This window comes from Xenopus laevis, chromosome 8S (assembly GCF_017654675.1).
Source record: "Xenopus laevis strain J_2021 chromosome 8S, Xenopus_laevis_v10.1, whole genome shotgun sequence".
In the NCBI taxonomy this organism is placed as follows: Eukaryota; Metazoa; Chordata; class Amphibia; order Anura; family Pipidae; genus Xenopus; species Xenopus laevis.
Window position 1 is genome coordinate 28,191,743 of NC_054386.1, and position 14,348 is coordinate 28,206,090.

At 41.5% G+C, this 14,348-nt stretch overlaps 1 protein-coding gene across 5 annotated transcripts in view; it reads left to right on the forward strand.

The window, feature by feature from the left end:
• Nucleotides 1-14,348, forward strand: part of LOC108699894 (ras-specific guanine nucleotide-releasing factor RalGPS1) — a 146,940-nt gene that overhangs the window by 57,923 nt on the left and 74,669 nt on the right. For all 5 annotated transcript variants that reach the window (XM_041574491.1, XM_018232560.2, XM_018232561.2 and 2 more), the window contains exons 8-9: nt 697-789; nt 11,261-11,387. In XM_041574491.1, coding sequence (XP_041430425.1) covers nt 697-789; nt 11,261-11,387 — 220 coding nt within the window. The remainder of the gene's footprint in view (nt 1-696; nt 790-11,260; nt 11,388-14,348) is intronic.

Here is a 14,348-nt window from a genome sequence, read left to right on the forward strand (position 1 = left end):
CCGGCGCGCGCATGCATGAATGCTGCCACAGCACATGAGCAGGTTTTTATGGGGCAGCCGGAGGAGCATGTCTGGTCTGACGGGGCCCCATGAGGGCTGGGGCCCACCAGGTTTTTTCCCGGTGTCCCACCGGCCCAGTCTGACCCTGTTTTCAACCCATTGAGACAGTAAGGCAGTGAGGAATGACAGCTGTAGGTGTCACTTTTGTCTGAGGCTGCCGACTTATCCCTATTTAAATTACCCGGCCTGCTTTTTGTTTGAAGCTTTATTCTCCTTGTGAAGCCATTTGGAGATGGACAATTGGATTAGATTCCAGCATGTTCTGGGATAGAAATAACGGCTTCTTCAAATTATCAAAATAATAATAAACTGAAACGGTGCAGAAATCGTCAAGTTTTCTTTCTTTAAGTCTGTAATTAGGCATAAATGTGCTGCACAGAGGTTCACATGGAGCCGACAAGTGGCCTCTGTGGAGTCTGATAACCTTTTAAACCTGACGCTCGTTTTTCGCATCTGAAAGGAGAATATTTAGCGGTTGTTTAAAGCACCTGCTCAGATTTCCCTGGGGCTCTGCACAGAGATTTGTATGGCTGAAGAGGATTGGCCAATGTGTGGCCATATACAACCAAAAATAAAAATGTAATTCAGTTCATCTTATAAAACATTCATAATTGGTTCTGTTTGGTTTTTTTTAAGAAACTTCTGGAACTGAACAACCTCCATTCTCTGATGGCCGTGGTGTCAGCGTTACAAAGTGCCCCAATATTTCGGCTGAACAAGACCTGGGCTGTAAGTACCGACTGAAATTGCATTTCAACTTATAGCTCAAGCTTAGGGTTTTCCGACCCGATCTACAGAGGTGCAACAGATAATAATGACATCTACCTCATCATTGCCAGCTGCACTTACACATGTGTCTAATGGAGTGTAAGCTCTTTGATTTGTGATCTATATCATTGGAGTGTGTTAGTTACCATTTATACGTCTACTTAGCTGCGATTCTCACTTTGTGTCCTGTGCTTGCCTGATGCTTTCATACGACTGACAGAAGGTGGTGTTTGCTAGCATTGGGCGGCCAATCAGATCCCCCAGGCTGTAACTTACACATGTTTCCCCCCTGGTTTGTTTAGTCTGCACAACTATCTTTGGTGGAAATATGGCCCAAAACACATGTGCAAACTGAGCTTGACACAGATGTAGGGAAACAAATTTCAAAGTAAAATAACTTAAATCATCAATAAAATGGACCCCCTGACTCTGGCCCTTGGGGTACAATATGTTTCATTTCAGTTATTATTGGGCAGTGTGTAGGTTGTGTTATTTTGTAATGTTTGGCTCTTAAACACTTATCTATATTTATATTTAGCCTGCAAGGCACAAGTTCTAGGAAAAATGGGCAAAAGCTGTGAATAATATGTACTGACTGTCCCTGGCAGCATGCTTATACAGGATAATGTACCCCCTACTGTAAATGATTAGGATATTAGAAACCAATGAGGGGTTCTGTGACCATATAAAGGCACAAGGCTGCGTTATACAGGGAACTCTGAGTATCCCTCATGTATTATAGGGGTTTATGTACCCCCTACTGTAAATGATTAGGATATTAGAAGCCACTGAGGGGTTCTGTGACCATATAAAGGCACTAGGCTGCAGGCTGAGTTATACAGGAAACTGAGTATCACTCGTATTATAAGGGATCATGTACCCCCTACTGTAAATAATAAGGATAGTAGAAGTCACTGAGGGGTTCTGTGACCATATAAAGGCACAAGGCTGCATGTTTAAGAAGTGTAACATTCTCATGTAGGAATCTCATAGTTTTAGAACTTGCTGCTTTGGCAATGAGTGAGTTAATAGAGTTCTGGCAGTGAATGGATTAATGAGCACAAGTAATGGCCGCTCAGGTCGGCAGGCGTACGCTGTCAGCATCATATCCAGTTACATGTCTGGGAGATGTGAATATTAAGGGACTGAGCTTGTTTCTTTTATCAGCAGTCAGTGAGTGAATCCAATATCCTGTAATATCGAGCTCCCAAACTGCTCCGCTGGCTCCTGTCCCAGACACTCTCAATCCCTGTCCCTGCTTGGGGGGCAGCCGTCTTTTTTGTGTTTGGGGGTTGGGCGGCAAAGCCACAGCCCAGATAAAACAACATCACAACTCTATTTTGTGTTTGAGAGATTTTATAAGTAAAAACTTTGGTACTGATTGTGCACGGTAGTCTCAGCATCTTCCATTGGACTCATTCTGTTGCTGCTGGAGCTGACAGCTGGACAGGCCTTTGGTCATTTCCCTAACTGGCAGATAATTATTTGGTATAAGAAACAATGAAATGTTATTAAGGATTATGATGAGCTCATGCAGGAATGATTGGTCAGAAGACTTGGCCATACATGTAAATACAGCAGACGGGAACCAATTCTCAACTGTTCTCCTTAGACCAACCTAAATGTTCATTTCCATGTTTTGGTCGTTCGTTGGACCTGAGGCTCACAGAAAATTGCTGACACACCCAAAAGAAGTCCAGAGCCTTGGTTTCTACTTTGTGGAACTGTTTGGGTGCCCCTGTCCTATTTCAGCACAATAATGCCCAGAGCCAGAACCCTTCAGAATTGGTTTCCTGAGATGGGGAAGAACCTCAACCCAGAGCCCTCAACAATTGGAACCTCAGACTGTGAACTTGATCCCAACATCAGTGACTAACTTCACTAATGCTTTTGTGGCTGAATGGAAGCAACTCCCAGCAACAATGTTCCGCCATCTAGTGGGATCATTCCCTGAAGCACCGGGGCAATAGGGGCAATTGAGGCAGAAGTTTCTGTAGAATCCTGGAACCTCAGAAGATGACACTATTGAGAATGAGGACTTTATGTGTTTCCCTTTAATCAAATGACCTGATCATTTTTCATCTTCATTTAGGGAAGACTTAAAATATTCTTATTTTCTGTTTTTTAACCCAGTTTGTGCAAAGAGATGCCACTATTTTGCTAAAAATTATTCCCTTATGCTCTGTGTCTCAAGTGGGCAGGTAACATCAGGTAGGCAGGTGAGTGCCAGACTTCACTGTGCAGTAAACAAAGTCCTTCTGAACTTCCACGGCCAGCACTTACCCTCTACCATTCTCAATAAATTATCCCATCAATTTAGAATGGGGTGGTGCTCTCTTGGATATTAAACAACGCTTAACTTTAAATATTAGAAGGATAGAAACCAAAGATCCAACTAGCGGCACTCCGTTCAATAAATTGACAACAAATTGCAAATTGCCTCAGAATATCACACTCTATATCAGGGCTGTCCAACTGGCAGCCCGCGCCCCCCCTTATATGGCCCTCCACATCAAAGTCTGCCTGCTGTGTCTGTTTACTATATGTAAACTTTAAAAGGTATCTCTACAGAGATTGACTGGCCCCTGCATTGTTTAAACCTCAAATTCACAATGTAATACCCTGTATTGTTCACACCTGTGATCCCCCTTTATTGTTCACACTTGTGACACCTCTACTGTTTATATCCTAAAGCCCTGTACTGTTCTACCTGAGACCCAGACTGAAACTGCCCACATTGTTCACCTGTTCACACTTTATTCAAAATGCTAATGGGGCACCAGCACTGTGTCACTGTATTTAGTACATATTAGACTGGTCCTGATTCCTGTCTCCTGCTCTGTTCTGCCTTCCATATGCTCCCTGTGTGTGTTATACTTTGTTATTTGTTCTGGGGGTTTGTTAGCAATTGAAAATTATTGTTAGTGCACCTAAGGTGTTTAATCATATGCTGGGGTACTGTATTATACACAGGGGAGGAGGAGGCATATGGATTTAAAGGTATGTCTTATATGACTTAACTTTTTTCACATATGAGAGGCATCCCTGCCAGGGCAGGAACAAGGTAGTTTGGCAGCCTAGGCAAGAGCTTCAATCAGTGCCCCCTGTCCTGCATTACCATTTCCCTCCTTACCATGATGGTTTTTAAATAAAGAGAGCAAGAAAGTGTACAACATTTTTTCATTTATATTACTGCTCCCTATACCTGTACGAGCAAGCCCAGCAGCCATCCATCATACAGCCCCCCTGTACCTGTACCAGCAAACTCAGCAGCCATCCATCATACAGCCGTCCTGCAGCCATCATATTGCCCCCAATCTTTACCTGTGCCAGCAGCAGCCAAAAATACATCTGATCACATCATATTGCCCCCAAGTATTTATGTACCTGTGCCAGCGCCCAGCAGCAACAGCAAACATATGGCCCCCTAATCTGTACCTGGCTGTGCCAGCAGGAAGCTTCACACTTTACAGTAATAGAAAGAAAGTCAGTCAGAAAGTTCAGTGAAACTGTGCAAGGCTGAGCGCAGCGAGAGTCACACCAAGCAGGCCGCCAGCTCTCTGCCTCTCTCTGTCATCCAACATCAGTGAAGTCATTGACGTGTGTATGCACGTCGCACTGCACCTCACAGAAGGAGCTATTACTTGCCGGCAAGATGGAGAAGGAGAAGGATTCCACCAACTGGGTGACCATGATTACTGAAACAAATTATTAAATAAACGCTTGAAAAAAATGAAAAATTTAATAAACGAAAAGAAATCCCATTAAAAGTGCACCCCTCAATGATGGCGACCTAGACAGCCGCCTACTCTGCCTACCCCTAGTTCCGGCCCTGATCCCTGCAGTGAGCACCAACCATTTGTTTTTTTGGTGTGCTATTAATGTGGACATGATTTTGCGGTAACATGGGTGTGGTTTATAGTGGGTGTGGTCTAAAAACAGGGAGTGGCTAACACTGGCTTCTGTTATCGGCCCTCCACCATGTAGATTAGAAAAATTCTGGCCCTCTGTACCATAGAAGTTGGACAGCACTGCTCTATATCATACTAAAAATTATCTCAAAGGTCAACAACCCCTGTAATCTGTATCACATTGTACAATGTGCCCTGCTTTGATTTCTTTTGTAAGTGAGACCTGTGGGATTTTATCCCCATACCTGTAGCAGCAGGACTTTATCTATTCATTGTGCCTCAGAAATAACACATTTATGTGCCCAAACACAGTTTGACATATGAACAACAGATGAGATTTACAGTGGTGTGAAAAACTATTTGCCCCCTTCCTGATTTCTTGTTCTTTTGCATGTTTGTCACACTTAAATGTTTCTGCTCATCAAAAACCGTTAACTATTAGTCAAAGATAACATAATTGAACACAAAATGCAGTTTTTAAATGAAGGTTTATGTTATTAAGGGAGAAAAAAAACTCCATCTACATGGGCCTGTGTGAAAAAGTGATTGCCCCCCTTGTTAAAAAATAACTTAACTGTGGTTTATCACACCTGAGTTCAATTTCAAAGGTTATAAAGCCATTTCTAAAGCTTTGGGACTCCAGCGAACCACAGTGAGAGCCATTATCCACAAATGGCAAAAACATGGAACAGTGGTGAACCTTCCCAGGAGTGGCCGGCCGACCAAAATTACCCCAAGAGCGCAGAGACAACTCATCCGAGAGGCCACAAAAGACCCCAGGACAACATCTAAAGAACTGCAGGCCTCACTTGCCTCAATTAAGGTCAGTGTTTACGACTCCACCATAAGAAAGAGACTGGGCAAAAACGGCCTGCATGGCACATTTCCAAGGCGCAAACCACTTTTAAGCAAAAAGAACATTAAGGCTCGTCTCAATTTTGCTTAAAAAACATCTCAATGATTGCCAAGACTTTTGGGAAAATACCTTGTGGACCGACGAGAAAAAAGTTTAACTTTTTGGAAGGTGTGCGTCCCGTTACATCTGGCGTAAAAGTAACACAGCATTTCAGAAAAAGAACATCATACCAACAGTAAAATATGGTGGTGGTAGTGTGATGGTCTGGGGTTGTTTTGCTGCTTCAGGACCTGGAAGACTTGCTGTGATAGATGGAACCATGAATTCTACTGTCTACCAAAAAATCCTGAAGGAGAATGTCCGGCCATCTGTTCGTCAACTCAAGCTGAAGCGATCTTGGGTGCTGCAGCAGGACAATGACCCAAAACACACCAGCAAATCCACCTCTGAATGGCTGAAGAAAAACAAAATGAAGACTTTGGAGTGGCCTAGTCAAAGTCCTGACCTGAATCCTATTGAGCTGTTGTGGCATGACCTTAAAAAGGCGGTTCATGCTAGAAAACCCTCAAATAAAGCTGAATTACAACAATTCTGCAAAGATGAGTGGGCCAAAATTCCTCCAGAGCGCTGTAAAAGACTCGTTGCAAGTTATCGCAAACACTTGATTGCAGTTATTGCTGCTAAGGGTGGCCCAACCAGTTATTAGGTTCAGGGGGCAATTACTTTTTCACACAGGTTTGGATTTCTTTTCTCCCTAAATAATAAAAACCCTCATTTAAAAACTGCATTTTGTGTTTACTTGTGTTTACTTGTGTTATCTTTGACTAATAGTTAAATGTGTTTGATGATCAGAAACATTTTGTGTGACAAACATGCAAAAGAATAAGAAATCAGGAAGGGGGCAAATAGTTTTTCACACCACTGTAGTTCTCAGTGATACTTTTGATATATAGGATATAAGCAAGGTATGAGTTGCTGACAGAGAATATAAATCCCAGCTGGTTTGTGTCTTGACTGAAATATAAAGTTATCAGTTTATCTTACCCTGATTATAGTTGTTATTATGCCGTTCCATGTTCCACATATGGGTAGATTTAATATTTATAAGGGTTTATATTGCATGTCAAGTACTGAATGTAAGCAGAGCAATTATAGGGTATAAATAATGGAGTCACACTCTCGCACAACCAGGGAACATGTTCTCTCTAGCAGCTCTCTCTGTACTAGTGCCGGTTTTAATTACAGGGCAATGACTGCACGCAGAGAGGTTTATGGCGTCCCTGTCATGTCTCTGTTTCAGTACATAGTTACAGTATTTTGGGATCAGATCCAGGGCCAAAATTGCCAGAGCAAATGTAAAAGCAATGACAGCAAGGCATTGTGGGTCCAATAAATGATTTCCATTTTCTTTTTACTGTTGTCAAGCTTAGAACCTAAAGCACCATGTTGCTTGATTAGCAACCAGTGACGTTTCTACATTACCATTAGGATGAGCAGGTGGTTGTCGGGGTCACTGACCACAATAGCCTAGTAGCAGTTTTAGTTCTAGACCAGAAAGAGGCGGCTAATGAAACTTTCATTGAAATGGGTCCATTTATAACACACTAAAAGTTTATCTAAAGTTGAACTTCCCTATGTGACTCAGGCTGGTTGAGGGGTGATCATCTTCCACAGATGGTCGAACCAATGGCACTCACTCTGTGTCTCTCTCTAAGAATCTTTTGTTGGCATAGTCTCCAGGTATCTCCGTCGCCCTCATTTAGTCTCCAGGTGTCTTCATCACCCTGATCTAGTTTCCAGGTTTTTCCATCATCCTCATTTCATCTCCAGGTATCTCCATTTCCCCTCCAGGTATCTCCATTTCCCCAATCTAGTCTCCAGGTGTCTCCATTGCTCTTATTTAGTGTTGAGGTGTATCCATCGCCCTGATCTAGTCTCCAGGATTCTCCATCACCCTCATTTGGTTCAAATATAGTACTTTTCTTCAGGTGATGTTAGGCCCACTGACCGCTCGTGGCTCCCTAGAGAAGGGGGGCAGTTGGTTGACCTGAGCTCGCTCAGTTGATGTGATGTCAACAAACCAAAGTGGCTTATGTGCTGTTTTGTCAAACCAGATACTTGGGGTTTGTAGATGCCAGCATTAAGCCAGAACATCTTCCCAGTACAAAACATTCAGAACGTTCTTGTGTGAATAAAACACTTGATAAATCAGGTTTCTGTTTGCCAGAAAGGAATATTTTCCAGGTGTGGGCATATTGTTAACAGATTATTTTTGAGTCACTGTTTTGTCTTTAGTTAACACTTAAACAGCACAAGTTGGCAACCCATGGCCTGCTCCTCAGGATTTTTGACCAACGTTTTGTCCATAAGAGTGAATGGGCAATGTGCATGATTGCCTTTCAGTCTGACTGCTTGGGTGGAGGACAGGCGGATGGATGTAGCACAGAATCTTGATGGCATTCAAGAGCCCATTTTCCAGTTTTGCCATAAGGTGTGTTATTATGACACTAATAGAGGAGATCTCGAGGACAATACTGAAATATTTAACTTTCTTCTCAGAGCATCTCCTCGTTACTAAATATCACTCAAAGTCTTTCATTAGGAGCTCTGTATCCATTTGCATATCCAGAATATTATTGAGAAATCTCATAGTTTGTATTGAACTGCTACATCAACTACACCCCAAGCATTGTATGGCCCTTGGTGCATAGGGAATGCTCTGGCCAAGCCTGTCTCCAGTTGGACAAGTAACTGAAATAGAGAATTGATTGGCTGGAGGCTCCTGTTATTACTTTATTAAAAGGTTCCTCGGCTCGTTACCTGGAAAGAAACTCCAGTTCTGATGAACAGGAATAGCCTGAACACATTGTTCTCATAAATTTCTCAAGTCAAATAATAGGTCTTTGCTACATTAAACCATTTAATTGAGGAAACCACAGAGTTTCATAAAATGGTGCTTGGCAGTCATTCTATACATTTCTGTTTCCCAGCTCGCTTGACCCTCTGCCACTCACTTCACTTAGTTGTTCTCAGAATGCCAATTCCTGGCCTGTCAACATTACCTAGCCTGCCCCCTGTTAGCTCTGTGTCCCCCGTAGTGCATTTACAGATAAATCAGCAGTGAGCTTGTTACAGGTATTCTCTTGTTTCATCTTGCAGATTCTGCCTTGCTCTTTAGAGCCATTGTTTCCCATGGACATTAAATTATAGATGTGTTTTGGGGAGTTATTCAGGGGTCAGCAGCTAGACAGCCTCTAGTATAAAATCTGAGTGTGTTGGAGAGGCTTTTGGAAGTAGCAAGTGTGTCCTATGATCTGATGTGAACTCTACTTCATATGTTATTAATGTAGCAAGAATATTTATTTCTGACCGCTTTAGTTACTCTGTTATCTTTTAGTTCTCCCCCTTCAAACTTTTTTAAATCCTAAAACTTGAGACGTAAAAAATCAAGATTGCCCTACATAGGAAATTTCATCCTCATGTTCCAGTTTTTGCTTTCCAGTTGGCCACATGAACACCGGCAGCTGTCAGGTTTCTCTGAGCAACGTTGGCCGCACACTCTCAGAGCTGATATTTTTTTATGAATCTTGTCAAGAAATGGACATTTTTGGGAACCGATTTCGGCATGCAGACACTTAACAGCAGAGCCAAAGTATTATCAAATAACTCTGGATCCAGTAGAATTCTTTCCACTCTGTAGCTTCACGTTGCCCTTTCTCTCTTCCTGGGTTTGTTTTAACATAGTTAAATCCACTTATATTTGTGTGTAGTGGTCTATCTCTTGGGACATCAGATCATGCTGCATCTCTTGCCAAGCAAGATGTTGTTTTATTTTTTTTATAACTGTGTTATTACAGTTTGTTTTGCTGCACTTCTTTTGGAGTCATTAGAGATCTTCCCACCTTCTAAGTGTCAGGGGGCCTAGCGGCTCCCAAAGGGAGTAGTCCGGACCAAGGAGGAAGCCAGGAACAAGAGTCCAAGATTGTGGTATCCGAGAGGGTTACACAAGAGAATAGTCAAAGTCCAGGCAAAGTTTCAGGAGGCAGGCAGATCAGGTTCAAAGTCAGAGTTTCAGGCAGGAATCAGGATCAGGATAGCAATAGCAAAACACACCCAGGTTCTATAGCACAAGAAACCTATAATTGGGCAGGGTTTGTGTCCAGGGCGCCCTTTTATGACAAAATCCCGGCACCAGTGATGACATCATGCAGCGACGCTGCACCCATGTGTTCAACATGGGTGCCGCCATCTTGGATTTTCATTGCTACCGCCAGGAAGGTGAGCAGCGCCGTCGGGTGCTTCTGGCAGTCCTGACACTAAGGAAGCCTGGAGAGGACTTCAGATGGGTTTTTGTTTGCCTGCCTTTTTCTGGATCATCTGAACTTGGACGTGTCCTTCATAGACATTCATCAGACCCTGTATTTGGTTCAACGAATCCCTTGCCTTTTTTTTAAGGGTTTGATTTTGGCCTGATCCTCAGCGTTTAGATTCAGTTGGCTGGTACCCATAAACCAAATGGCTTTGAAAAATTTAATGTGATAGTTTTTGGTTCATGGTTGATTACATTTTTTTAATCTATCTCAAAGTTAGGGTTCTGATTCAGTTTTCAAATAGATCCTTAGTAGAGGATACCAAAGTTGATCCAACCACGATTTATGGCTTCCTTTCTTTTAATCTCATTCTATATTGTGTTGACGTTATGAACACAGTTGTCCAGTTGGGAGTGGAGAAGCCTACTCAAGGCTTAAATTGAATTACATTATCAAGCTTAAAAATGGTAGGTCTATTTCTTAGTATGCAACACACAATTAGTTCATTTACATAAGAAAAAATTAAGCATGTATTTTGTTGGGGTCCTGTCACCATAAAATTAATGGTTTGATTGGTGGATCACCCTGGGTTTTAACTAGGGATGCCATAGTTTGCCTGTAGGAATGTGACTGGTGGCCAGTAGTTCCATGGGAATGTTGATTTCCGTATATGATCAGCAGCTGAGGGAATGTGGGTTTCACATTCTCCCTTTAATCCATAACACAATTTTCTCCCTTTTTAGCTTTACATTTGTTTTTTTCTTAATTAATTCAGGATAGGGTAGCCTATAAGGAAACCATAAATATCGTACAAATATTTCCTCTCATGATCATACTGAAAAAATTAAACTAGTATTTATATTTACATACCAGAAACCCTGTTGTTTGGGATCACACAGATCTTATATCTCAGAGCCATTGGTGGGAGTTCTAGGGCGACATAACTTGATCCCAAGAGCCCAGCATAGTCAATGCACAATTAGGTGAAAAACGTGTAAATCCCTGTGTGTAAATGACAAAGTGTTTATATAATCCTAATGTCTCAATTGTACCCTAACCTTTTAGTTTGTAAACTCTAATCTCTAGGTCCTTCTAACCCTATTTTACTCTGTAATCCTTGTTTGTTATCCACCATTTATTCCCTGTTTGCTATAACTGCAGTAAAGCACTGCGTATCTTGACAGCGTTATAAATAAATGATGATGATAAATGATGATGATGATCCCTGTTTAACTTGCGAAAAAGCCAATAAAAATATAAAGCTTTGCCATAGACTCCTCTATTCCATGCCTGTGAAACAAATGCCATCTTCCCAAGCACAATATGACCACCTGATATTCTTCTCCTGCTTGCAGCTTCTGAACCGAAAGGACAAGACGACCTTTGAGAAGTTGGATTATCTGCTGTCCAAAGAGGATAACTGCAAGCGCATGCGGGAGCACATACGAAGCTTAAAGATGGTCCCTTGTATCCCCTACTTAGGTAGGTCTGTCTTTTTATTCTGATTGTCTTATTTGGATTTAGGCATTTATTTTTACAGTAAGTGGCCATATAGAGTGTAACATGGATATGGGTTATTGCAATGTCTAAAACAGACCTCGAGATAAGACATCTGTTAGATCAATTGAACTTCTTTTAACGTCCACTTGAAGTTATTCAGTTGGGGTTTCTGCAATATTTCATGGCAAAGCTACATTTCTGTAGGTACTGTTCATAGAAACTGTGATCTAAAGGAGATACTTCTCAGACCAGCATGCTGGTTCCTCATAATTATCATTGCCAATGGCCTTAAAATAGCTTTGGAATGGCCGAGAGGAACTGAACCTATCAACAGATGCGGTCATATATACACAATGCGAAGTGCAAGCACACGATCTAAATGAGCCGTGTTTGACACACACAAACATGCATTTATTATATACACCAACTTGCCGTGCTGTACGGTAACGAGCTTAAGGATAAACATAACATTACAAGGATCGTTGTTTAATAGACCATATAAATTACCCTCACAGTAAGGTTGATTTAGTGCAAGGAGCCAGATAATGATCAGCACATTGTGTTATCTGCTGGTAATATGTCCAACAAACTTTATTCAGGGGCACTTTGCCAGTGAGTCCTAGGGCAGTCACAGCAAGGAGATGCAGGAATGTCTAGTAAGCATTTCAGATTATAGTGTTGGAAGCATTCCTCAGGCAGGAGATAAGCCACCCAACATGTCTGTGGCTTTATATTGGCCCAGCTTTTGGTAGCGAATCAGCTGGAAGAGCCATTTTGGGCACAACAAGCTCGATGAAATAATTGCAGTTGTGTGCCTTCTGGTCTGGATCTGTCACTTTGTACTTTGGGAATAACACACAATATACTGAGTCATCAGTTGCTCTTTCCATTCTTCATTGAGACTGATCGATCCAAATGGATCTTTTTAGGGGTCTGCAAAACACACTGATCATAGAGTTGTGTCAGGATTGTGTGTTTAATCCATGCATATTTGGCTATTGTGCACTATCCGTGTAAGCAATTTAACATTTCAGAAACCCCTTAGTTAAGTAGTTCTTCACTCATCAGCATTTTCACAGTGGAACAAATGGCATCATACCATGGGGGGATTCTATAGCAATTTCCACAGTTTGATAATGTAAGAATAAAGAAATTGCGGGCATTAAATGTTTTGACATGTGTTTCCAGGCGAGCTTGGTGTTTGTTGAGGATGTTGTCTCGATATAAACATGCAATCTTTACAGACAAGAAAGAATAGACAGGACTTTTTTCTCCCTCTTTTTTTAATTTAATGAGCATGCACCAACCATCTGTCTTTAATATTTTGCACACGCTTTGGAAATTGCTTTGCATTCAGCTAATAACTGTCTGGAACACAATGGCCAATAAATGACTTGCTGTCTAACAAAGTCAAGGTGTTTGGCTTGCCGTTTTAACTGTACCTGCTGTTTTTCCCTAGGTGTGGTCTAAAGTAACTTGGGCTTGGCCAGATGAATAGGTCTTGACTCTCCATACTGGTGATACATGCTGGGTTTAGAGACATGCTGTTAGGCTGAAGGTTCACAGGGCCTAGAATAGGCAGTACAGTAGCATCCAAAATTGCCACCCATTTGTAATAAATTAAAAATAAAATCAGTATGCGCTTCATATATTACATAATCTCCCACCATCAGAACACTTTTCCTCACAGTAGTTTGACTTTTGACAAAAGCAGTCACGTAAAGGTCTCTAGATACAGGCAAATGAAAGACAGGTACGTGGTGATTAGTTCCCCTGTTTGGCACACCGTTTCCCCTCCGTACTCCACCTCAAATAAATACAAAAGGAGAGAGAGGCCAATGTGCGCTTCTATATACTAAAACGCTGCATTCCTAATAGATTTGTACTTACAGGATCGCTCTTGTTCAATTGCGATCCTGTAACACCCACACCCAGATTTGCAGTTAATGTTGTTGGTGTTGTTAGAAATAATAAGAGTAACACATTAATATATGTTTCCCAGTAGTTAATGGGAGTGTTGACTGGATAGACGGAAACATTTAGAGAGCAATCCATGTTTGCAGCCATAGTGCTTCTCTATTAGAGTACACAAGCCATTAACCGGTTACTCATTTCTGGCTTTCGGGAAGAAGAAGCCAAAAAAATCCTGGAAGGAATATCAAATACTTAAAGGCTTGGGATGACCTTTTTTTCTTTCACCCTACAGAAGATTTGTGCTTCTTGATGATGTGTTATCCAAGCTTATAATTCAGTTGTGGTGGGAAAAGGACTATTATAAGCAACTTGGGGTGGTGGGTAAACAGATCAGCTGTAAGTTCCTAGACACTCCTCATCTTTCCCCCAGGGGATCGCATTACTGACCTGCAGGTTAGGTTCACCAAGCCGTCTGGAACATTAATATCTCATGTATCCCTGTTTGACCTGCGCCGACAATATCCCACAAGCAGTAAATTTCTTTGAAATGTTAAGTCAACATTTTTATTTTTTTTTAAGTAAATGTGGCTGGATTGTAAGCAAAGAAACCCAATCCCCCACCAATTTAACTTTGAAGAGAATGATGATGGGTGGTTTTATGAATACAGCACCAGAAACTTATAGGTGGTACTTTCTGTCCCCCCACTCCAATGTGAAGATCAGTCTTCTATAACTAGTGTATTTCATTACGCCCATCCCAATATGATACTAAGTACTCCTAAAAGATAGTTTGATATTAATATGATCAAGATGACCAGACATCTCTATTGAAATAAGAGATTTTTCACCCATCTTCTGTGACATAACTCAAAGAAAATTGTTGTGCCTTCTTAATTTTGTTGGTGGTTTAAAGGGCATGTCAAGCCAAAAATAAAATTTTACCTTATGAAAGACAAGATCATTCTAAGCCACTTTCCCGTATCCATTCATTCTACATTCTCGTTGGATTCATTGTTACTTTGTAACTGT